We start from the raw sequence: 25,769 nt of genomic DNA, 5'->3' as shown, positions 1-25,769 counted from the left end.
CAGATCTAATTTAATTTTTCACTGGAGAGTTATGTGAAATTATGTTCTTAACTTTCCAGATAGTTTATTTGCTATTGTTGTTTTTAATATTTGTTAATCATTTTGAGTTCAACTGCTTTGCTGTCCAAGAGGGTATGGCCTGTACAATTTCTGCATTTTGGAGTTTATTGATCTCTTCTTGGGACTGAACAACACTTGTCAATTTTAATAAATATTCCCAGGAAACTGGAAAAGAAGGTATATCTCTGAAAGGAACAAAATTCAGTCTATCTGTATTAATTTGACCTTATTAATTATATTATAAACTGTTAATTTTTACTTGATCCATTAAAGACTAAGGAAAGTGTATGTCTCCCACTACTGTTGAATTTCTATTTCTCTTGTGTATCTAATGATTTTTTTCTTTATGGTTTGAGTATGATGTTATTTGGCAAATTATCTTTTTATATTTAAGGGGAAGAAAATGTCCGTTTGAAGACTTGTATATCTTTGTGAATTTTACCTGATTTTGTTGTAACAGAGTTGTTTATGTAGAAATACACAATTCAGTAAAATGTTTGTGTCTGTTTTTAAGTCCACAAAAATCTTTCAGGATTTCAAAAATCCTTTGTGTCTTAAGAAGGTATTTTAGAAGCTCTTGATCACCCCAAGGGTAAGTTGATGTTCTCTGGGGTCACTTCCTGAGCTAAAGCAAGGCTGGCAGTGTGGGTTGAGGCCCATACACTTTTGGTGGAACAGCATAAGAGTTTTCGAGTATACCAACATTTCCAGTTTCTGCTTTGGGGCAACCCAACCTGTGGTTGGGTATGCTTAAGGGACACCTGCCCTTTAGGTGGTGACATTTTGTCAATACCAGACCTGTTCTCAACCCAACCAGTTTCTTTCTTCTGCAGGCCTAGCCTTCTGAGCAGAAGGCAGCAGGGTGTATGCTTGCGTTCCTGGCTGTTGGGGGGAAAGTTAATCCCAGAGACTTATTCTACTGGAAAAGATTTTTCCAGAGCTGTTTGAACAGATATTCACATGACAAAGTCTGCATCAGGCAGACAGCAACTTCTCCCAAACACATGTAGGACGTGTGAATCTCAGCCCACCGCTCAGGAGTGGAGAAAGTAAGACCATCTCTCTTTTCCCTTCATTCAAGTTCATTTCTGTTTTGAGTCCACATTTTTCCGGGCCCAGGCAATTTGGTCTTGGTCAGTTCTGAGACTCCCCTCTTTACTCCAGTGTGAGTCTTCAGAGGTTCTGGGGTTGGGGGGCGCTCATGTATCTTTCAAGGTTTTTGGAGGAGGGGGTAGTGCCTACCGAGGGATCCTCTGTGCCTGCCCCTGCCCTGCTGTCTCTCACTCTGCTACCTCTGTGTCGCGCTTGCAGCTTGGGAGTACAAGAACTACCCAGATGTTCCCATGCTACAGAACTCTCCCTGAGGCTGTTCTAGGCCCTCTCTGCAGAACATCCCATTTGACAGCCAAGGTTTCTGGTGGAGGGTGATTTAACTTGCAGGGACTGCTGGATAGGCCAGATGCATTTGCACGGGAGCTCCCTGCTGAGTGGAAGTGGTTCTGTGGCCACCAGTACCTGCTTGTTTGCTGATGGCCGCAGGCCCTCACAGCTGCCTTGTGGGTTAGCCTGTGACCCTGACCACTGCGAGAACCACCTCCCCGGGGGCCTCCTTACACTATCTCAGGTCCTGCGTTTTACCTCTAGGACATTTGGCCAGGTTGACCTGGGTCTTGAAATAATCCTCCCACAATTCTGAAGTTTTTCTTCCCAATCCTGTCTTAGCTCTGACTATCCCTCCTCCTTCCACTCGTCCTCCTGCTTTGGAGTGTTGAGGTCTCTGAGGATCCGGCCTGGGGCCACTTTCCCTTGACGTTCTCTCCCCTGGCCACACAATTGAGTTCCCATCTTTGCTGCCTGTGCAGTGACTCGTGATCTTGGGGACCTCCCCTCGGGCCGTCCGATCTCTTCACCCCTGCCACTGTCTGCAGACAGAACACCCCTGCCTCCTCATGGCCTTCATCATCCCAGAGCTCCTCCACCCTCTCGTTCCTCTTATGTGAAGCTGCCCAGGGCCTCTTCCTAAGGCTGGAGGCATCGGGTCCAGCCCCACCTTCCCACCTCCTCAAGGCCTTCCAGGGCACCTCCCCACCTGCCCAGCCTTGCCGTGCTCCTCCTGCTTCTCCTCTGCCACTTGGAACCCTTTCGCTGGGCCAGCCCCGCTCTTCTTCCCACAGCCAGCCTGGGCGTGCAAAGGTGAGATTCCCAAGAGTTTCTGCATGTGGGTACCTCCAGGGCTGAGGTAAGAGGGTATGTTTTGGTACTAATGGAACCCAGCTGATGGGAGATCTGTGGAGCCAAGAACAGGGGTCAGAGCACAGCCGGCTTCTCCAGAACTGGGGGACCCCAGGCCACTCTGAAGATCCTCAGCCCATGAGACATCAGGCTTCGAGGCCCTGCCCTTGGAAGGAGCCCACTGTGACTCTCAGCATACCTGCTCCATGCTTCCCTCACCACAGCCCCCAGTTTGCGGTCTCCCTGTGTGTGCTGGTATCTTCCAAGGGTGGTCCACAGACCAGATGCTTCGGGGCTGCCTGGGGTTTCCAGGCCATCCCAGAAAAGCTTTCTGGATTAGTACCTTTGCAGCTTGTCCTGGCAGTATGCATTCTAGCAAGCTCCTTGTGCTGGACAAGACGATGGCTCCCCAAAGATGTTCACATCCCAGTCCCTGGGACCTGAGAATATGTGACCTTACGTGGCAGCAGGGACCTTGCAGATATGACGCAAGTTATGGAACTCCAGGTGGGGAGGTTATCCTGGATTATCTGGGTGGGCCCAGGCTAATTGCTGAGTTCTTAAAAACAGCACTTTCCTGGCTGGGGTCAGAAGGAGCCATGATGGCAGAGGAGAGTCTGAGAGATGAGACCCTGCTGGCTTTGAAGATGAATGAAGGCCACAGCCAGTGAACGCAGGTGGCCTCTAGAAACGGGAACAGACAAGGAAACAGCCTCTCCTTTGGAGCCTTCGGAAAGGAACACGGCCCTGCTGACACCTTGATATCAGCCCAGTGGGTCCCATGTTGGAAGTCCATGTTGGACTTGGATCTACAGAATGGTAAGATGATGCATTTGTGTAGTCTCCAGGTTTGTGGTTATGGCAGCAGGAGGAAACCGGACTACAAGCTGTGGGAGGGATGAGGCTGCCTGGGGGACAGCAGCTAGGCCCCGAGGACTCAGTACCTGTGGGCAGCTGCGAGGCTGGGACCTGGGAGGGCAGGCGGAGAGTGAGGGGCACTTAGAGACTGGGAGACTGGATGTTAGCAAAGGAGGTAACACGTGTCCCTCTCCATGGCTCTGAAGTCCCTGAGGCCAGAGCCTGGCCAGAGTCTGCCATCAAGGCGTGGCTGGAAGAAGGGGGCAAAGGGAGGAATGAGGGAGAGGAGGCTCTGGGGAAAGGGAGGTTTTGGTGCCCGGAGAGCTGTTAGGTGAGGAGCTTTAACCAGGAGGACTCTGTTTTGAAAAGGGTCCTATTTCTGAGGGCTTCTTGTCTTTGGCAGCCCTTACAAAGCACATTCAGAATTATCCAAGCCTGAGTCAGTCTCAAAATACCGAAATTACAATAATTAGAATAAAAACAATTCCAAACTGCAGAGTAAGCATAGTAAAGTCCAGCAAAGCTCTGACTTTGCCATTTTTTAAAATATCAAATTCTTTCCAGAGAAACGTTTTGGTGCTAAGCTTGGCCTGTCTGTGCTGCGGGCAGGAGGCCTGAGGCACAGGCACTTGACTTGCCTCGGGTTTGGGACCAAAGGCCAGCAGGCGTCCTTCTGTGTAGCGCCCCTGGAACCTGTGTGGGGGCCAGGACAGGCAGGGGCAGGGCCAGGCCATCCAAGCCTGGGTTCCACTTACAGAGCGTGCCTGTTCACGCACAGGAACCAGATTCGGGCTGGCACCTCCTGAGGTCGGGAAAGGCAGGACGCAGGCCAGACCTGTGGGCACCTGACCATGGCCACCCACGAGGCCCAGGCCCTGGTGTGGAAGAAGGTTACAGATTCCTCCCGGCTGAGGCCCCTCCCAGCCAAGGCCTCTCAGGCCTCAGTTTATCAGGATGGAGTTAGTCAAAAAGAAATCGGAAGTAGGAGGGATTTTGGTAAATGACTTTTCTGTGGAAACAAGGGAAGGCCAGTGCATCTTGTTCTGCATCTTGTAGAAACCCAGATGGCTAGGGCAAGGGTGGGGGTGCTCTGGACAGTCTGAAGGCAGGAGCAGACTGCCTAGTGTGGGTCCCTCCCTCTTCTTGATTTTAACACAAAGCAAGGAGGAAAGGTCCCAGACTTTAGTTCCTGAGGGGGACATTATCCCTCACCCTTGGTATTTGTTTAAACAAATGTTTATCTGAAATCTCGTTAAAACCTTTAAACCACCCCTGCCCCCCACGCCCCACCAGGCAGGGACAGCTATGTTCAGATATTACATTTCATGTTCTCATGAGTGACACTGGTGCATTATAAATAGTTCTTTATTATGAGTTTATATAGTGCTCAATACATAAAATAGATTTCATTTAAAATATTTAAAATATTTCCTGGCTATGAGCAGTTTATTCTGATTCTTGCTAAAATCACTTTCACATTCGAAGCCTTCTGTGCAAGGAGACCCCCGCTCCACCCAAACAGGGAGACGCGGACCGTAGCTCAACAGCGCTGCTGAGCACAGTGGTTATCAACTTTTTTCAGAACGAGGGAATGATTCCAGATAATCCTTGGTGGAAAATAAATACTGTTCTCTTAGGCCCGTAATACAGTGGGTTCTTAGATCCCAACTACCTTTTGGTGTGTGGAAGTCACCAGCCCTTGACTTCCTGCCCTGATGTTAAGAGCCTCGGCATTCCAGAAAAGCTGCAACATCACACAGAGCCCTGCTCACCAACCAGGCTGTCACGTGGCTGACGGACCTGCTCATGTGCTTTTCCAGAACAGGCCCTGGGCCTGCATCCCCTTGTTCAGCTACCCGGTGTGGAGCCTGCGGTGGGGACAGAGCTCAGCGGTCCCACTCACCGCCACCACCACAGCCGCCAGGGCTCTGCTCATCACCGTCCTCCCCCTCCTCCTCCTCTGAGTCAGCAGACACTCTCTTGATTCTCTGGAGCGCTGCCTTGATACTTCTCTCCAGGTCACTGGCTGGTTTGTTGCTGGGGTTCAGGCCTGGGCCAGAGTGAACTTTCTTCAGTTTGACCCCCTGCCTGATGGCAGCCAGAAGCTGCTCGTTGAATGAGGCACGGGGAGGGCTCAAAGTGGGCGCTTCCATTCTCCGCAGAGGGGTGCTGCTGCTCCGCAGGGAGGCCAGCACTTCATCCATGGATCCTGAAATTGGCAAACAGCAGGTGCCATCAGCAAACCGCATCTCTCCCCCCAAGATGCCAGCGCACTTTTGTATAGCTCTGTGTCAAGTCGCACGCTGGATACTGACATGATTGGAACAAACCATCTTCCATTAAACAAACGCCTTGATTACCTGTGAGAAAGGCCAACCACAGGCTCCCTGGGTGAATACGGGCGAGTTTAGTCACTATCGTGTCCCCTGACCACTCACTGTCCACCACTTCCTCAAAGCCACAGCCACTCGGAGGCCCAGTCATGCGCACCTGCTGTCACAACAGCTGTCTTTCAAGACATGGGGTTATCTTTCTGTGATTCTGAGGGACAGGGAATCCTGGGACTGTAAATAATTTGCCCCAATGTGCGTGACAGCTGCACACAAGTTCAGGAAATTGTATTTGCTTCCCACTTCAAGAAGATCTTTTTCTACAACGTACCCGCCGTGTTTCTCTAACTTCACCCTGCAGTATATCAGTGGTGACATGTTCTGTGATGGTGACATGAGGAGGTTTGCACACACAGGAAAAGGCTGAAGGTAAACTTTCATCAGCGACAGTGAACCTGGGGGTGGCACTGGTAGGTCGCTGTGTGCTGTGTTAATTCCACCTACAAATGTTACCTGAGCCAACGCACAGCTTCCACCTGGGACGGTGCAAGATGCTGTCACAACACAGATCAGATTAGACTTTCAAGGCTTGGATGAGGAGAAGCTATTCTTCACTCAGGTGCCTTGAGATAGTGCCCTCCCCCGCTCAAGGGGGTAAACTCTGTAACTGCCCTCCAGAGGTGGGGGTGGGGGCGAGGGGGACTGTGGCCCCATGGAGGTTTCCAAGAGGCTTCAAGACAGAGTCCTTCCTGGTTCGGGACTGAGGCCATGCTCTACCAACCAACCAATTTTGGATTTAAACTCACAGTAGTCCCCTTCCAGGAGTAAGAAGATAAAGTTTCACACTGATTTTCAGGTACTAACTCACATCTCCTTATTCTTTGCAGTGAGAGGAGGTGGGGTGGGGTGCTGAGTAGGGCCTCCTGACACCGTGCGCACTAACCCTAACTGGGATGACCCCCACATGCAAACTGCTGGCCCAGGCAGGCATGCTCTTGCTCTTCATTCACACTGTGTTATTGCAGACGCCAAGTGGAAATGGGCCACTTGGCTTCCACCTAACAGCATGGACGTTTTCACCTGTACCTGATTCTGGGTAGAGGGAAACTGAACTCCAAGTAACCGGAAAAATCAATTAACCAGAACTGCACTTTGGAACTGTTGTGTTTCTAGGATTCCTGTTGCCTACTCCAGCGGCCCTGCCTGTGCTCAGGGGAGCTGCTCAGGCACAGTCTTTGTAACACAGGTACATGGAATTATGCTGGGGTTTATCTAAACCCTTCCTCCACCACCGAGCAGCAGGCTCCAAGTCTGGGCAGATGGATTTCAGCCAGTCGCCTCAACAGTCAATGTATCAGCCATCACCAGAACTATGAGTCAGAACGACAGCACTCATTCAAGAATATTCGTGTGTATTCAGTGTATTGTACTTGCAAAGGCAGAACGGGGTCTGCTGTTCTTTTGACCACTTCCGTTTAGAAAGATCTCCCAATATATGGTTTCCCAGTCCAGCAGTCTGTAAGAACACCCTTCTATATTCTAATATTCCTCTCCAGTATTCCCAACCAATATTCTCCTTAAGCTGCAACAGTTAAATTCTGTAAATGACTCACAGATCCTTAATTCAAAGCAACAGTGGCAGAAATCAAATGCACACTCAAGTCCTAAGAACCTGAAACAGGCAAGTCTTTAATAGTGATCCCAAGTCATGGGACCATTAAATGTATAGAGATCGTTTCTTCAAGATGAGTTAGTGTTTATCGAACTCAGATTCTGGCTGTGCTAACTTTGCAGTAATGATAACTTAAGGCAGCAAATGCTGGAGAATTTCAAGATTGTAGAGAATTCTGCAAAAGGTTTTGATGTGAGGGCAATTGCTTCTACAGCAAGAATGCTTCAGCCCACCGCTCAATGACCCTTGCTGAGCAGAGACAGAACTGCAGCGGTTACCTGGGCCTCCGAGAGCAGCTGAGGAATAGTGTGGTCTCCCAGCAGATGGTTCGCACATCAGGGGCAGTGGCTGATCCTCGGCTACTGGAGTTCTCAAGTGTGAGTTCTGGCGATTCGTTGATTGAGAATAAGAAAAGGGCTGAGCAGGGAAGGGTGGTGGGGGCGGCGGCGGTGGAGGGGGCGGCAGTGGGGGTGGCGGTGGAGGGGGCGGCGGTGACCGTTCCTCACTGGATCTGCAACGTGTCTGGTCACCAACTAGAACAGAGCTCTGGGCGGTATTTCCAGGGCTGTGCAGATCCTCAGTTTTAGCATTATTGACTTCAGAGGGGGGAGCCCTTCTGGTCTCCCCAGAGGACAGATGGCTTGCAGCAGCCGCGGGAGAAGTCTGCAGGGAAAGCCCACCTGGCAGGTGTGGAGCTGCAGGCTCTGAGCAAGAGGTCTTTAGTACAGACCCACGTGGACATCTCTGAAAATGAAACACTGCTGTGAGAAACTTGCCACAAGTGCAAACCATCAGAATGCTGAAACTTGCTGTAAATAAGTATACACTGAAGGGCCTCTGTCCGTGGATTGTTCTCGTTTGCAGTGGCTCCTTCTCACTTTGGATAGCTGCCCTTGCTACTAAATCTATTACTAAGAAATAAGCATTTATTCCTTTGATATGTAATACTTTCTCTACAGTAAAATAAATATATGAAAGTATAAGCATAAATGAAAACATGCATATTTTTGTATGAAAATAAAAATAGGAAGTTAGCTGAGAAAATTATGGTGAATTTATTTAAAATATTACACAGCAATGAAAAATCATAATAAGCAGTATACACAAAGTTGGTAAAACATCCTAAAAAAATACAGGTGATAGAGTTAAATTTATAACCATGTAAAACTCAGCTGTATGAAAAAAATTCTACCAGCATCAACCTCAAAGTGACAGTTGTAACATGTCTCTTCTCTAATTTGTAGGCTTAGAGTAAATTTTATACTTTAAAAATGTAAATTTAAAACATTCTGGTTTCTTGGGTGTTGGTTTGATAAAGAAAAACATACCCTATAAAAAAACGAATTTTGAATGGTGGGAGGCCTCCCTAATGAAGGCACTGACTGGCCAGTAAAACACATAAAATGTTAACACTATGTGGCCATTAAAATGAACTAGATTGGGCAACCCCAGTGGCTCAGCGGTTTAGCGCTGCCCTCAGCCCGGGGTGTGATCCTGGAGACCGGGGATCGAGTCCTATGTCAGGCTCCATGCATGGAGGACTGTGCCTCTCTCTCTCTCTCTCTCTCTGTCTGTCTCTCATGATTAAATAAATAAAATCTTAAAAAAAAATGAACTAGATCTATATATATAAACATGAACACATCCCAAAAATATAACTTGAGTGGGGGGAAAAAAAAACTGGCCAAGGATGTATGTAATGTGATAATACTATGTAAACTTAGTAGTAATATACCCAAATTGCAATTCATGATAAAACAAAGAGTACAGATTACCTCGTCTTTTTGCAGTTGCTTTATTTAATTTGCAAATATTGCATTTTTTTTTATAAATTAAAGGTTTGTGGCAACCCTGCATCAAACAAGTTTCGGGTTCGTTTTTCCAATAGCATTTGCTCACTTGGTGTCTCTATGTCACATTTTGGCAATTCTTGCAGTATTTCAAATTCAATTCTTGCAATATTTTCATCATTACATTTGTCACAGGTGATCTGTGATCAGTGGTATTTGATGTTACAATTACAAATGTTTTGAGAGGGGCGCCTGGCAGGCTCAGTCAGTGAAGCGTCTGCCTTCGGCTCAGGTCACGATCCTGGGGTCCTGGGATCGAGCCCCCTGTTGGGCTCCCTGCTCAAGGGGCAGCCTGCTTCTGTTTGCTTGCTCTCACTCTCTCAAATAAATAAGATCTTTAAAAACAAACAGTTGTTTTGGGGTGCCCAAACTATGCCCTTATGACAGTAAACTTCATTGTCTTATTCTAGGAAACCCACCTTCAGCAGCCACCACCCTGACTAGTCAGCCGCCATCAATGTGGAGGCAGGACCCTCCACCAGTGGAAAGAGTACAACTAGCTGAAGGCTCAGACAATCGCATTTTTAGAAGTAAAGTAATTAAGATATGTACTTTTCTGTAGCCATCTTGCTATTAACACTCAACACACTACAGTACAGTATAAATATTGCTTTTAACATTGCACTGGGAAACCAGACAATTCACTTGCCTCACTTTACTGCTTTAGTCTGGCACCAAACGTGCCCTGTCTCCCTCCCAGGTTCCTCTGCCTTTCCTGAGCACTAGGAGAGCCTGGCGCCAGACCCCAGACCTCAGCCATGCAGTCACTAGGCCTGCAGCTGCCAGTCACGTGTTGTGCTGGTAGAACTTGAGCCCCAGAAACTCCAGGCGAGACTCCAGGGTCATCCGACCATCCCCTGATGGCAGGGATGATGCTCCCGCCCCGGCACTCCGGTGGCTGCACTTTGCTGTGACTCTGGCCTGTTGAGTTCTGCCTTATGTTGCTGGGAGTCCCCAGGGCTCACCTAAGACAAATTCAATCTTTTGCCTCCCAGCGGCCCCTCAGATATTTAAAAGCCTGCCTGGGCCCACCAGCTAGTCATCACATGACTCACTTCCCATCCTCTCCTGCTCCTACTTCCTTCCTTCAAAATGTGCTCAGATTGGCTTTGTCCCCTTCGAGGGGGCACTTCTTGGCCAACGCAGGGTCCCCTCATTCCACAGAGGCTGCTTCTGTTCACACACCTTAAAAACACACTGGCTTTTCTGGAGCTTCATCACAAGTGGTGGCAGGAGGCTGAAGAAGGTTCTTTCCCCTGCACTCAGACTGCATGCACGCCTTCCTCCCACCCTCTGGAGAAGCGTACCCCTCCGAGGACCACAAAACCCGTACCTTAAGCCAATATGAGGTCAGCATGTTGGATTTTCACACCTCCTGCTCAGTCTGAGAGCGTTGGTGGCCTAGTTCTGCCATGTCCATCAGTTACCCCTCTCATCTCCACAGTTGAAAAACTGATCACTGATCAGCCTGTTCGAGGCTTAAGAGCCAGACTTGCACGCCTTGATCCTTCTTCCATCCTGACTGCACTCCATTAACCAGTGCCCTCCAGCGAGAGCCCACCAACCTTTCATCCTGGTCACATTCACTCTGCCTTCACGTGGGTCTCACATGATATACCTGCAACTCAGTCTCCCATTTTTGGAGGCAGGGGCAGGTCTGGGCATCCGTGACTTTCAGAAGCCCCCTGGCTGGTTCAGGTGTGCTGCCTGGGCCGGAGAAGGCCTGTGCGGCTCCAGAGTTACAGACAAGTGGCTGCACGCAGCATGAGCTAAGGTGGGTCACCACTGGGGCTGCAGCCTTAAGTAAAGGAGAATGAATGCAGGTGTTTAGCACTGGGCTGGCATGCAGCAGGTGCTCATTAATCATCAGAGTAGCGAGCATACCAAAAAGTGAGCTGAAGTCAGTGTGTCCTGATTTACCACTCCAGGGCCCCTTTTCTGGTTGACATCACAGCACACCTTCAATACCTTATTCCAGAACTTTGGGAATGGATAGTCTCTCTTTTGGGGGGCAGCTACCAACTTGGGTCTTTGTGAGGGTATGTGATGAAAACAGATTTATGTTTTATATTCAACTAGTTTAACATTATTTTTAAGTAAGTAGCTATTTACTTTCTTTTTAAGCCTATTCACTTTTTTTTTTTAAAGATTTTATTTATTCACAAGAGACACACAGAGAAAGAGAAGTAGAGACACAGGCAGAGGGAGAAGTAGGCTCCATGTAGGGAGCCTGACATGGGACTCGATCCCAGGACTCCAGGATCACACCCTGTACCAAAGGTGGGCTCTAAACCACTGAGCCACCCAGGGATCCCCAGCCTATTCACTTTTAACAGAGCCCTTAACTATCTACTTGTCACAACACACTGCCTTGACTGCTTTGAGAGACTTATTACAAGTGAGGAAGAACTGAGCTAAAGTCGAGGTCAGTTTAACTGTTTTTCAGTTGTCCTCGCTGGGCAACAGCATAGCAGGGAGAGTCAGAATCAGAACCCTGGTGTACAGCAATGTCAAAAATTTCTTAATATTCTACTATTTTGGGGGTGCCTGGGTGGCTCGGTAAGTTAAGTGTCTGCCTTTGGCTCAGATATGATCCTGGGATCAAGCCCCAGGTCAGGCTCCCTGCTCAGAGGGGAGCCGGCTCCTCCTCCTCCCTCTTCCCACCACTCCATTGGTGTGCACTCCCTCTCAAATAAATAAAATCTTTTTAAAAATATTCTTATATTTTCATTTTTTATTTCTACACTAAAAATAATGGCGTTTGGAGAACATTTTGTGTTTCAAGTGATCTGTTCATAATACTCGACACTTTTCTCCTAGGATGGGTGACCTTCATTTATTTCTCCAGAAAATACAAGTGAGGCCACTATTTCTAGAACTTACCTCTTTAAATGCTCTCAACCGCTGGAGTGTTTTTTTGCGTTCTTGGTTTATCCATTCTTTTTTCTTTTTCTCCTCTTCTTTCATCTTGTCTCTTTTCTATATTTAAAGGAACATATGTTTGTACATTTCTCAAAAGAGAGGTCTTGAGAAAAGAAAGGGCTGGTGATCTGATACTGGTGCCTACCCCAGCCCCACCCCGCACCCCCTCCCAAGCTGCAGGGCTGGACTGCAGGCTCCCTAGGATTAAGGCTCGCAGCTGCCCGTCGAAGGCAGGGGGTTCTACTCTTTACAGATTGAAGCCAGTATGTCATGTTATGCAAACATAGAACATTTCTTCGACCACTTACCACCTGGATACTATGATGCTGATGAAAATGTTTCATCCTTTCTTCAGCCAACTGCAGTCGCAGCCGATGATTCTCTTTGCATTGATCCTGGTGGAATAATACAAGTCACTTGCACAGTTTTTACTATCGTAGTAGGCTCTAGCAGAGAAGTTTAGCAGAAGAAAGCACCACCGTGTTTGTGCTGTCCTATGAGGCATTTGTTCTCATAGTTTCTGGTGTGGCTCCAGGGTCCTGCCTCCCCTTGGTTACATGCTGACTGGCTACTTCGAGGAATCGACCACACCCAGTCATAAGGGCAAGGCTGGGATTTAGTGCTGTGAAAGATGGAAATGAGGGGATACACAGGCAGCCCTCCATGCTTACATGGCATGTGTCCAAAGAATCTATTTCCATGCAAGTGTTTTAAACACCTCTCCCCATAATATTACAATAGTAATTATATTTCCAAACATACCTACATAACCATATACAACCCACAAATACATTTACATTAAAAACTGTATTTTAACTGTACTAGCTATTCTTATATATTACCTTTTATGTGATTGTGGAATTTATAAAAATTAAGAAAAAAGTCACCAAATATAAGGGTTGAAATGAGCTGAATGTTCTTCTTATAGATTTAAAAAAAAAAAAATTTAAGTCATCTCTGCACCCAGTATAGGGTTCAAACTCAACCCCCAAGATCAAGAGTCGCACACTCCACTGACTGAGCCAGACACCTCATTATTTTTGACAAATAATCTATAATCAATAATTTACAATAAAATAAACTTTAGAATGTACTGAATGTACTGAAGATTACTTGAATTTTCTACCTACCATGATTTTTTTAAATACCTGGGCATGTAACAGGCATTTAACAAACAGTTGTTGAATGGATTAACTAAAATCTAGAGATTATGGTAAATGCTTAGACCCCCAAAAGGGAATCCTTTTCAAAATAAATAAATAAATAAATTGTAGCCACTGATACCTGTATAAACACCCAAGAAGAGGTTAATCACTGTGTTGGTAAAAAGCCTTCCTTTCAGGACCTCTTCATCTTTCATAAAAGGAGCCTTGGCAGGAAGAGAGCTGCCCTGCATGGCACTCCTACCTTTCTGTTCCTGAGACAGGCTCTCCGGGCACAGATCGTGCCCCGCTGAGTCTCCAGGCGCTGGCGCTGCCGGCTCAGCTCCTGTACCTCTACACTCTTGTCACTTGGCAGCCCTGTCACACAGTCAAGGGCTCCAAGCTCCTCGGGACTTTCACATGGGTCGTAATAGACAACTTCATCCTCTTTATCTAGAAATGTATTGATGATGTTTTTAAAACATATTTTGGTAAAAAAAATAACACACAAATATACTTTAAATTTTAGAAAGTGAAGATGACTTGTAACCCCACCACCCTGGGAAAGCCACTATTAACATGGGTATACACATACACAGCTACAGACACATACACCTGTACCTACACACACAGCTATACACTTATGCACATACACACAGACCCTACACACACACACACACACACACAGCTATACATAATCAATAACACATAGCTAAGAGGACATCTTCCGTGTGATGGAAACAGAATTTTAATTTTTTTTTTAATTTATTTATGATAGTCACACACACAGAGAGAGAGAGAGAGAGGCAGAGATACAGGCAGAGGGAGAAGCAGGCTCCATGCACCGGGAGCCCGACGCGGGATTCGATCCCGGGTCTCCAGGATCGCGCCCTGGGCCAAAGGCAGGCGCCAAACCGCTGCGCCACCCAGGGATCCCTGGAAACAGAATTTTAATGGCAACACAGTATTCTCTAATTTGAGCATTCTGTATTGTTAGAATATTCCAGGGTTCCATTATTATTAATTTCACCGTGATGAACATCTGAACATAAAATCTTTCCGTACATTTTTATTACTTATTTAGAAGATGAACAGTCAGGGCTCTTGATAATTAGCATTCAGTTTCCCTCCAGAAGGGCAACCTACATTCTACCAGCAGTGTGTCATTAAGGTGCCTTAAAGATACTTAATTTTGGTTACATATGTATTTTTTTTAAATACATGCTAGTTGTAACAAATCAAGTCCTACAAAACTAGAAAGTGAAATTTTCTTCTTCTCCCAAACCTTTGGAATCCCATTCCCAGAGGAAAATATTATGAACAATTTGGCATGCATCTTTCCGGGATTAGCTTTTTAAATAAGATTTTCCCTTAAATATGTATAGTGCTTATAACCTGAAATTACTATAAAGTTTTTTGAATACCTAGGATTAAATTAAATGTTTAGATTCAGTATGAAGAAAAATATTATGCTTGGAGGAACTTGAGGGGGAAAAAGAGATGTAAGTAAAAGGAAAGACATACCATGTCCTTGGATGGGAAGATTCAAAATTGCAAAGATGACAATTCTCCCCAAATTAATCTCTAATTTTAAGCACAATCCCAATAAAAATTCCAAGGAGGTTTTTAGGTTTTTGTTTGGAACTTGCCAAAGTGATTCTAAAGTTCGTCTGAAAGAATAAAGGAGTGGAAAGAATCAGGAAACCTGAGGAAAAGCAGAGTACTATGGAAGGCACTTGCTGAACCAGACACTAAATTGTACACCCAAGTACAGTAATAGGAACATACGGGACCAGCACCAAGAAGCCATTCACAAACTAGTGAAAGAAAATGACAATTCATTATTAGGTAAAAATAACTATAATAATTCTGGACATGAGACAGGAAGCCAGTCAAAGCACTTAGGGAAAACATTTTCAAAATCAGTGACTGAGATTACCTAACAATTTGGGGGAGGGGGGGGGAGTTAGATTCCCACCACACATCAAGATTAATTTAACCTGGATTAAAGAGCAAAATTTTTTTTAATCAGAAATATACTAAAAGAAAACACAAGTAAAATTTTGATATAGTTTGGGGATGAGGAGCACTTTGACAGATGCAGAAAGACTTTACCAAAAGCAGATATGACTTCATAAAAATGAAGTATTTCTACAAGGCAAGAAAAAGCAAATGGTGGAGAGAAATTCTTTGCAACACAGGACAGATAACAGAGTAATAGTCTTAGTGTGGAAAGGGAATGTTCCAAGGGAAAGTGGGCAAAGACCAATGATAGACAGTTAATAAAAGAAATGCAGCCAGTCAACCGCAAAATCATGCCCATTACACTTGTAATTAAATAAATGAAAAGTACAAGAGGCCATTGTCTTCTATCAAGTAGGCAAGAACTTAAAATAATGGTGTAAGTGTGGAACAGCTATTTTCATAATCAGCTCTTTTCACAACCTCAATCTGGAAGGCCATTATGTAGTATGGAATTCAGAAATCAAAAGATAACAAAGGTGAGGGGAAAATGTGCATCGAATGATTATTGCAGGGTTAGCAGGTGTGTGTCAACATGTAAAATCTGCACTGTCCTTGACCCAATGATTCCCCCTTTGGAAATTTATTACAAGGAAATAACCTCAGGGCACCTGGGTGGCTCAGTCGATAAAGCATCTGCCTTCAGCACAGGTCATGATCCTGGAGTCCTAGGATCAAGCCCAGAATCAGGTTCCCGGATTAGGTAGCAGTCTGCTTCTCCCTCTCCCCCTTCCCTTCTCCCTGCTCCTCTCTTTCACTCACTCTCAAATAAATAAATTAAATCTTTAAAAAAAAAAAAAGAAAGAAAGAAAGAAAGAATCTCTTCTACACACAAGGATGTGTCAAGGAGGGTTCTTTGCCAAATTGCTGTTTGCAATAGTTTAAGACTAGAAATCACGGTATATCCGTATAACCAAATACTGTGCTGCCATTAACATGTCTCATGTTTTTGTTACTTACCGAAATGGAAAGGTGCTTATTATGTATTAAATGAAAGGAAGTTATTAAACAAGATATACATTTTGGGTTTAAAAATTGGTATTTACTTGTATACAGTTGTATCAGTATACAAACAAGACTTTCCAGCATATTATTCTCACTTGGTATCTGTGATGATGGACTGGGGGGTGGGTAAGTTTTCCTTTGTTTTGCCTTGTGTTTAACAATGAATATATTACTGGAATAACAGAAATGCTAAAAGGAAAACTTTTTTTTAGGAAATTTCAGTAGATGTTTTAGCCAATTTATAAGAAGTAATAACGTGGCCTGTATTTCTTTGGAGGTGTGATTTAAACATTTTAACATACACATTTAAATATATACCTTACCTTTTATAAGCCTTTTAATTGAGTCCAACTGTGTTATAAGCAGTATTTCTTCATATTTTAATATCTCAAATTTAACCTCATACAGTTCTAACTGGACTTCATAATACTGTATTTCTAATTCGTCTACAACATCTACATTTTTTTCTTGTTCTGGAAGATCTTCCATCTTGTTTTCATGAAAAAAAAATAACAGCAAGTTAAAATGATTAGTATGTTTAAAGCTAATGTTAGGGGCACGTGGGTGGCTCAGTTGGTTGAACATTCCCTTCGGCTGGGGCCGTGGTTTCAGAGTCCTGGGATTGAGCCCCACGTTGGGCTCTCTGCTTGGCAGGGAGTCTGCTTCTCCCTCTGCCCCTCCTCTGGCTGTGCACGCACGCTCTCTCTCTTTCTCTAATAAATAAATAACTCTCTCTTAAAAAAAAAAAAAAAGCGAATGTTAAATGCATTTGAACAATTTTCTATTTTTTGCTTAGGACCAAATAGAAAACAAAGTGAAAAAACATTTTTCCAATTTCAAGTAACAAAACAAAAATGCTTTATTCAATGTTTGTTACAAATGCTTTAACTTACCCTTGAAACAAACGAAAACAGTTAGGTTTAGAGAAAAATCAAGGCAGTGAGCCATTTGCAGTGTTTACTGCTTCAAACTCTTAACATTACAGGAAGAAATTTAAGGGGCTGTGATCCTAGGCTGAAAGACCTTTGCATTACTCTCGAGTTGTGCTGAAATACTGCTTGATTGACTTAAGTATATTACCCACTTCAGTACTGGGCTCAGTGTTACTACCAGGAGCATCCTACAATAGAATATTTCAAAAGCATCTTAACCAAGAGGAAGCTTTAAGGCCAACCTTCCACAGTCTAAATTCTCAGCTAGTAAATGTTGGAATGAATGAAGCAAGGAAGCTTTTAATGCTGCCTGGAAAGAAAGGTACTACCTAAAAGTGTGGGGTTTCTTTCTTTAGAGAGAGAGTGAGCATGCACACATGCGTGTGCATGAGGTGGGGGTGGGGAGAGAGGGAGAGGGAATTGTAAGCAGGCTGTACCACCAGCATGGAGCCTGATGCGGGGCTTGATCCCATGACCCTGAGGTCATGACCTGAGCCTAAATCAAGAGTCAGACACTTAACCAACTGAGCCACTCAGGTGCCCTAAAAGTGTGGGTTTTTTCCAACCAAGTTTCATTTATCTTTATCTTACCTTCCTCTGAATTTCAGCTCTTTTGTGATTTAAACACAACTCTTTGGCTCTCATAAGCTGTAGAGTCTCTCGGGCTAACATCAGCTTGAGTTCTTCTAACCTGGGAGTTGCTGTGGCCCAGGCAGCCTGGCCAAATCTCTTCTTGTCCTGTTCCATTTGTTTCTGCATTTCTGTTGGATTGGAATTAATAAAAATAAAACATAATTACAACTCACTGAAAAGGGAAAAATGTATTCTGAGCTAATTCTTTACTGCCTCCCACCTTACTTGCAAAACATCCTTTTTTAAAAGAAAAAAATGTTTTAATTACCTTTTATTGTCACAAAAATTATACATGGACATCAGTATAAACATTTTAGATACTTTGGGGAACCTGCTGGCTCAGTTAGTAGAGCACAGGACTCTTGATCTCAGGATTGTGAGTTTGAGCCCCATGTTGGGTGTAGATATTACTTAAAAATAAAGTCTTTTAAAAAATTTTTTTAGATACTTCATTAAAAAAAAAAGAAGTAAATCATGAATCTCACCTACTTGAGGCGATGTTTCTTACATTTTGGTGCATACACTTCCAGACTGTTTCTAGGTCAAGCTAGATAGGCAGTTTGAACCAAAGACAAAAAATAAACAAAAAACCCCCACAAGATCATCGTTCTTCTTTGTAGTTCATTTATTTCACTTAATGTATCATGCAACTCCCAACAGTCATAAAAACAGATATAGAGAATTGGGCATCACAGCCACGGGACATTTCACTTTATGAATGAAATGTAACAAGCTGGCAGACACTAGGTTTCCTGTTTGGGGACGCCATCTATAATGACATCCTCTATGAGAAGTCTTCCGCAACCCCCCACCCCCACCCCTGCCTGTCTGCTGAATTTGCTCACATCTCTCTCCCCTCCCCCTTCCTCTCTTCCCTCACACTTGCCAAGTTCCTTCCAGTCAGAGGGCCTCTGTGAGTGCCATTTCTTCTGCCTGGAACACTCTTCCCTCACTCTGATGGTCTCTCAACTCCCACTGACCTTCAGGTATTGGGGCAGGTGCCATTCCCCAGAGGCCTTCACTGACCTAGTGAAGGAGCCTCCTGCCTCTTGGCAGCTCTCAGAACACCCTGCTTCTCTTCAGGAGGCCGGCTGCTACTGCCATTTCCCATGTGTTTGAATGTATACATAAATAAGATCTCTCTCCCCTCACCAGACTGTACGATGTCTGTTATGCTTACCCTTATACTGAATCCTCAGCTCCTAGGAAACGCAGTGCCTCGTGTGCAAGAGGTACTCAAATGTTTGTTGAATAAAATGAAAATCACATACACCTTAATGTAGAATTTTACACTGTTACCTGCTAATGCTTTTACTGTTTCTTTAAAATAATTCACTGTAATGTCCTGAATAGAGACTACAGCTTCTTCAGCCTGTCTGGTCCATTCTTTGGCTTCTTTCTGCAAGGCAACTATCCTCTTAGGACCCAAATCATCCTCATTCAAGGATTTCTACAAAAGAAAGGAAAATTGTATTCACAAGAGAGAATACTAATGCAGAGACACAGGAAATTGGTTACATGGATTATTTCAACTACTTTTATTACTACTAGTTAATTAAATTTCATTCATTCAGCAATTCCTTACTGAGTATGAATGAGGCTCTAAGCCAGGCAACACTTGGGAGACAAGGGATACTCTGGGGCATAAAGAAAAATAAAAACCTACTTTCACTTTGCAATATTAGAATAACATTTTCTAGACAGGAATTCTCTCAAGTTATGTTCCTCTATTAATACACAATTGTTTAGGGGCACCTGGCTACCTCAGTTGGTGGAGCCTGTGACTCTTGATATTGGGGTTGGGAGCTCGAGCCCCATGCTGGGTGCAGTGATTAGGTAAAAAATTAAAAAAAAATTTTAAACCCACAATTGTTTAAATGACACCGGTTTTGTTAAACATTCAGCACAAGGCCCAGTACACAGCATTCAAGTGTTAGCTGTTGCTACAGCTTCTTTCAGGGACATGGCAGGAAGCTTTTCAATATAATAATTCTTCTCTGAAGGGCAAAAATAATACAGTAACCTAAAAGATCATAAAATCTAAAAATTCATAATTATGACATGTACTAGTAGTCATTTGGCATCCAGTTCTTCTACAAAACTAATAATATAAGAAATATATACAGGTTAGCCATCAGAGAAATGTAAATCAAAACCACAGGATGGGGTACCTGGGTGACTCAGTGGTTGACCGTCTGCCTTTGGCTCAGTTCATGATCATGAGGTCCTGAGATCGAGTCCTGCCATCAGGCTCCCTACTGGGAGCCTGCTTCTCTCTCTGCTCCCCCCCCATGAATGAATAAATAAATAAATAACCTTAAAAAAAAAACCACAGGATACCACTTTACATCCACTAGGGTGGATAAAACCAAAAAGACAGACAATACAAATGTTGGCGATAATGTGGACAAACTGGAACCTTCACTTACTGCTGGTAGGAATGTAAAATGGTACATTCTGCATTGGAAAACAGTCTGATGGTTCTTTGGAAAGGCTACATATAGTTACCATAGGACCCAGCAATTCCACTGCTAGGTATATATCCAAGAAAAATGAAAACATAGGTCCACATAGAAACTTGTACTCAGATGTTCATAGCAGCATTATTCCTAATAGTTAAAAAGTGGAAACAACCTAAATGTCCATCAAACAACCCAAATGCCCATCAACTGCTAAATGGATAAGTGAAATGTGCTATAGTGAATACTAAAGGATAAAAGAAAGAAATGAAGTTCTGGGACATTGCACAACATGGATGGACCTTGAAAACATTATGCAACATGAAAAGAGCCTGACACAAATGACTACATCTCATGTAATCCCACACAAGATGAAATGGCCAGAATGGGGAAACACACAGAGGCAGAAGGCACACTGCTGGTTGCCCAGGGTTGGGGGAGAATAGAGAATGACTGCTTATGGGTATGGGGTTTCTTTGGGGAGTGATGAAAATGTTCTGGAACTAGATAGTGGTGATAGTTGCACAAATGAATATACTAAAGACCACTGAATCATATATCTTAAACAGGTGAGTGGTATGGTCTGTGAATTGTATCTCAGTGAAGCTGTTAATTAAGGAAAAAATATATACAGGAAGTAAAGACTATCCAAGTAATATGCTTTCAGTATAATGAACAGAACAATTTTCTCTGGAAATTTGAGTGGCATGAGTTTTATCTAAACAGGACACCATTTCTACAGTACAGTAGCTTGGCAGGGGCTGTGAGTATGTGTGTGGAAGTCTGGCCCAGTGCAGAGGCAGAGCTCAAGAGATCTCTCTGATGTCTTCTGACTCCAGCTGGTTGAGACCCAGGGAAAGCTATTTCACCCCTCTGGGCCCTAGGTTCCTTCGTAACACTGACAGGAGGATGTCTACGCTAACCAGGGTCACTGGGTTGCTACATAGCTCAAGGAAATAAGAGCGATGGCAACATTTACTAAAGCTTAAATTACTGAATTATGATCCAGGGCCTTGCTATTTATATTTTCATTCAGTTTCTTGGAAATCTGCATATGTCCTTAGAATCTGAAAATAGGCTAACATAAACAAGCTTCTCATCAAAAACAAGTCATTAGCAAAGAATGTGGTTTAACCCTCAGAAAGCTGCAGAAATCTTAATGTATTCAGATGACCAACATAAAATGCCTTCATTTTCAAATTAATTTTTAAAAATAGGGGATCCCTGGGTGGCTTAGCAGTTTAGCACCTGCCTTTGGCCCAGGGCGCGATCCTGGAGTCCCGGGATCGAGTCCCATGTCAGGCTCCTGGCATGGAGCCTGCTTCTCCCTCCTCCTGTGTCTCTGCTTCTCTCTCTCTCTCTCTCTGCCTATCATAAATAAATAAATAAATAAATAAATAAATAAATAAATAAATCTTTAAACAAATTTTTTTTAAAAATAAACTCAACATATGTATACTATCATCTAAACACAAAGGTGGACCCAAGGTGCCAACACACACTGAATCTGAAATGGGACTAAAGAAATAATATGTGACAAATAACAAATCTGATAAAATACAGATATAAAGAAAACATACCAAAATATCAAGCTTACATAAAGTTGCAACTTCTCTCATATCCCTAAATGGCTTCAGTAAATACTGGAAAAATGTAGTTGCTCCAGTAACTAACTCTTGGTATGCTTCATCTTCCTCTCGATAAACTTTCATTAGTGCTACCATGGTGTGGGCTTGATCATGCCCCTGAAGAACCTGGAAGACAAAATGTAAATAAAAGCTCACGTAAGGACAGTATTTATAAGATCATACCAAATAAACAAAACTAAAGAAACTTTAATGCCCTCAACTTCACAAATTAAAATACTGATTATATGAAAATGCTATTGTCCTACAACTAAAATGTCAACTAAAACGAACAGTTAAATCATGGTATATCCAGGGCAGAATGTTATGACTATAATCATTCAATGGTGTAAGATCCTCTAACAAACTCCTTTTATTTTTTTTAAGATTTTATTTATTTATTCACGAGAAAGAGAGAGAGAGAGAGAGGCAGAGACACAGGCAGAGGGAGAAGCAGGCTCCATTCAGGGAGCCCGATGTGGGACTCGATCCCAGGACTCCAGGATCACGCCCTGAGCCAAAGGCAGATGCTTAACCACTGGGCCACCCAGGCATCCCACAAACTCCTTTTATAAAACCATTTTGCTTGGGATCCCTGGTGCATGGAGCCTGCTTCTCCCTCTGCCTATGTCTCTGCCTCTCTCTCTCTCTCTCTCTGTGACTATCAGAAATAAATAAAAATTTTTAAAAAATTTTAAAAAGCCATTTTGCTTTAAAACGCTGGTTCTAGGGACTCCTGGGTGGCTCAGCAGTTGAGCGTCTGCCTTCAGCCCAGAGTGTGATCCTGGAGTCCTGGGATCGAGTCCCACATCAGGTTCCCTGCGGGTAGCCTGCCTCTCTCTCTCTCTCTCTGTGTCTCATGAATAAATAAAATCTTAAAAAAAAAAAAAAGCTGGTTCTATATGTTGATTAGGAAGATGTGATTAAGACTTTGAAATATGGCTGAATTCTTCCCTCACACTCCTCCCTTCCTCAAAAGAATGCGCAGAAAAATCATCCAGATTAAGATCCGCCTGTAATGAGAACAAGCAAGCAAGAGGACGTGTCCAGGGTGTCAGAGCCTCAATCTTGGCCACCCGTAGTAAATTGTGAATACACACAGCCTATTTTTCTCCCAAACTCTTTTGTGAACTTGCGTTCCCCCTACCCTCGTTAAATTCTATAAGTTTATCACTCAAAGAATGAGTTGTTGGGCTTCCCAAATGACGTCTTTTAAACTTAAAATTGCACTCCGGTTGCCCTTCCAAATCAAAGAATAAAGCTCACTCCCCGTCGGCTTTCCACCAGACGTTTGCGTTACTTTCCAACCTTTCCCCTAGAAGCCCCTTCATCCTCTAAAGCAGCGGGTCTCCAGTGTTCCGGACGGCCGCCGCCGCTCCCCACCCCCGCCCCCCGCCGTCCTCGCCGAGAACCGGGAAGTGTTTACATCCCGTCCGCCAGGCTGTTTCCCACGTGTACTACGGCTGTTTCCGGTTCTGCTTTCGCTATTCTCTGGCAAATCCTGTTAGAGGGCAGCCGGGTCTGCCAGAGTCTTCGGAGAAAGGGGTCAGGGGCTGGCTGCAGACAGAGGATGCACGCTGACCCGCCTGAGAACTGCAGGTGACAGGAACCTGTGCACCTGCGCGCGCTCCCCCCCCCCCCGTCCCCTACAGGTGACAGGCACCTGCGCGCGCCCTCCCCCCTCCGCCCACAGCTCCCCTGCAGGTGACAAGCACCTGTGCACCCGCGCACCTGCGCGCGCCCTGCCCCGTCCACGCCCAGCTCCCCTACAGGTAACAGGCACCTGCGCGCGCCCCCCTCAGGTCCCCTAGAGGTGACAGGCACCTGTGCACCTGTGCGCGCCCTGCCCGGTCCACGCCCAGCGCCCCCTGGCCGGCCGACAGCCCGGCTCTCCGGAACCGAACACAACCCACCCACCCCCACCCGCGCCACACACACCGCGGCCCCACCCCCGCGGCTGCCCCTCCCGCCCCGCGGCTACCTGGCGCAGCCGCGCACCCGCCGCGGCCCACCGCGCGCGCAGGGCCCTCTCCCGGAAGTCGCGCAGGCTCTCGCAGTCGGGCGCGCCGCCGTCGGCCGGGAAGAGCGCGTCGCGCACCGCCGCGCCGCCGCAGCCGCTCGCAGCCTCGCCCAGGTAGCGCTCCAGGCGCCCGCACAGCTCCTGCACCGCCGCGTCGCCGGGGCCCGCGCGCGCCGGCCACACGAGCGCCCAGAGCCCGAGCCCCAGGCCCCAGGCCCCGCCGGCGCGCGCGTCCAGCTCGGGCGGCAACGGCGGGAAGCAGCGCTCCAGGGGCGGCCAGAGCGCCGCCAGCTGCCGGTGCGCGCCGCGGAGCCCGGCGGCCGAGAGCAGGCCCGCCCAGCTCGGGGGGGACGCGGCCCGCTCGGGCTCTGGTTCGGGCAGGCTCCCCTCGCGCCGCCGCCGCTGCGCCGTGCGGTCGTGACAGGTCACGGCGAACTTGCCCTCCGCGTCGTTCCAGGCCACGAGGAAGCGCAGCTGGTGTCGCTCGGGCTCGGCGAAGAGGTCGTCGCGGACCGGCACCCAGCCCTCCAAGCTGTCGGGCTGCTCGTCTTCCATGGCCTCGGATCAGCGGCCCGAGGGCTCGGCCCGCGCGCGCCCGGCCTCCCCGCGCCCCGCGCAGCCGGCCGCGGACCGCGACATTCTGGCGGGACCGCGCTCGCGTCAGCGCCCCCGGAGCGCCACCCCACCCCCGGCGCCTCCGATTGGCTGCCAGCGGCGTGGGCGGGTTCTCGGCAGCCAATGGGAAGGCTGGGACTCTGTCTCCGGCCGGCGCTGGGAAGCGGTCCCGGTCGCCCCGCGAGGCGGGGGCCCAAGGACTTCCCCTCTTGCCTCACCCTTCCCACCTTTGTACCTGCTGACGTAGGGAAAGTGTTCCTGACGAGTTATCGTCTTAGCCTCCTGCGCTCAAAGAACCTCTTGAGAACGGGGACCCACTGATTCGGTCCTCGCTCACTGGGGCGTCGGGGAGCACCCGAGGGTTCCTGCGCTCAGAAGGGGGTGCAGACTTGCTGGAGACCAAAGGTTAAATCAAACGTAGGAGTTAGGGGCTGAGGGTCTCCAAGCGCCACCCACCGGGTAAAAGCCACCCGACTGTTGTTACCAACTCAACGAACTTTTATGGAGTGCCTGATGTGTGCGGGGCGGGGGGGGGGAGGGGGGCGCTGCAGAGGGGCATACACAAAAGATGTCTCTCTGTCGTCAAAGCATCCCAGCTCCCAGACAGCGTGTTTAGATAGTGTGTTCCTACTCTTCGCTTTACAGCCAAGGAGACAGATCCAGAAGGAACCTTGTCCCAACAATACACAAGCAGGCTAGTAAGAAAGACCACCTGGCTGCCCAAGACCTGTTTAAGGAGATAGGGGAAATCTAATTTGCACGTGAGGATGGGATGTGACTTGGAGCTGGTCGGGTTCACCCAACAGGGAATAAGACAGCCCAGGTCTGTGTCCGGGAACCGCACAGTGAGCACTGACTGAGACACAGAGCAAGTCTGCTTCCATCCCGTGAGTTCATGGGATGGGTGGTGGGAGGAGACAACCCAGGGAGCCGCGAGGAGAAGCTTTCTCCAAGACTAGGCTCCTGAAGGCTAGACTCAGGAACCGGTGAGAAAACTTTTGAAGGTTTGGATTTGGGAAAGCAGGAGATCAGATTTACAGTTGCTGTTATGCCCAAAGGAAAACAACAACAAACCAGGGCCAGCCTGGAGCAGTGGTTAGGGCATCTCTCCCCCTGAAGTTGATCCCAGGGTATCTAGAAACTTCTGTGGAATGAGCTTAAGGTCGAAAGTTGCTTATCTGAGTCTCCCCCCACCAACCCTTTAGTGCTTGTGTAGTGCTGTGGGGCCTTGGACTCAGAACTGCTGCACTTGGTAGTCTTCTTGGAACAAGAATTTGTTAGTTGAAGGGATTTATTTTTCCTCAAGTCATTTTTAAATATATTATCTTAGCTAACATGATTTACTTGTAATTCAATAATAGTCTGTTTTAATATCTTTTTTGTATATTCTTT

The 25,769-nt window shown here is 46.2% G+C and overlaps 1 protein-coding gene across 2 annotated transcripts; it reads right to left on the bottom strand.

The window, feature by feature from the left end:
- Window positions 1-4,497: 4,497 nt before the first annotated feature.
- On the bottom strand, window positions 4,498-25,227 carry WHAMM (WASP homolog associated with actin, golgi membranes and microtubules). 2 transcript variants are annotated; one of them, XM_041753006.1, is made up of 11 exons: window positions 23,724-25,227; window positions 21,698-21,871; window positions 18,958-19,108; window positions 17,617-17,786; window positions 16,417-16,582; window positions 13,332-13,519; window positions 12,233-12,319; window positions 11,886-11,981; window positions 10,621-10,800; window positions 7,431-7,896; window positions 4,498-5,359 (listed from the first exon to the last, which is right to left on the bottom strand). In XM_041753006.1, exons 1-11 carry the CDS (start codon window positions 24,315-24,317, stop codon window positions 5,037-5,039), a joined length of 2,595 nt encoding a protein of 864 aa, XP_041608940.1. In that variant the 5' UTR covers window positions 24,318-25,227; the 3' UTR covers window positions 4,498-5,036. The 2 variants fall into 2 exon arrangements, with proteins under 2 accessions (XP_041608940.1, XP_041608941.1); XM_041753007.1 differs by lacking the exon at window positions 10,621-10,800 and having other exon boundaries at window positions 23,724-25,225.
- Window positions 25,228-25,769: the final 542 nt, after the last annotated feature.

The sequence above is a fragment of the Vulpes lagopus genome, chromosome 4, assembly GCF_018345385.1.
Source record: "Vulpes lagopus strain Blue_001 chromosome 4, ASM1834538v1, whole genome shotgun sequence".
Lineage (NCBI taxonomy): Eukaryota > Metazoa > Chordata > Mammalia > Carnivora > Canidae > Vulpes > Vulpes lagopus.
The sequence above is the reverse complement of the archived record's forward strand: the minus strand, read 5'-3'. Positions and strand labels throughout refer to the sequence as shown.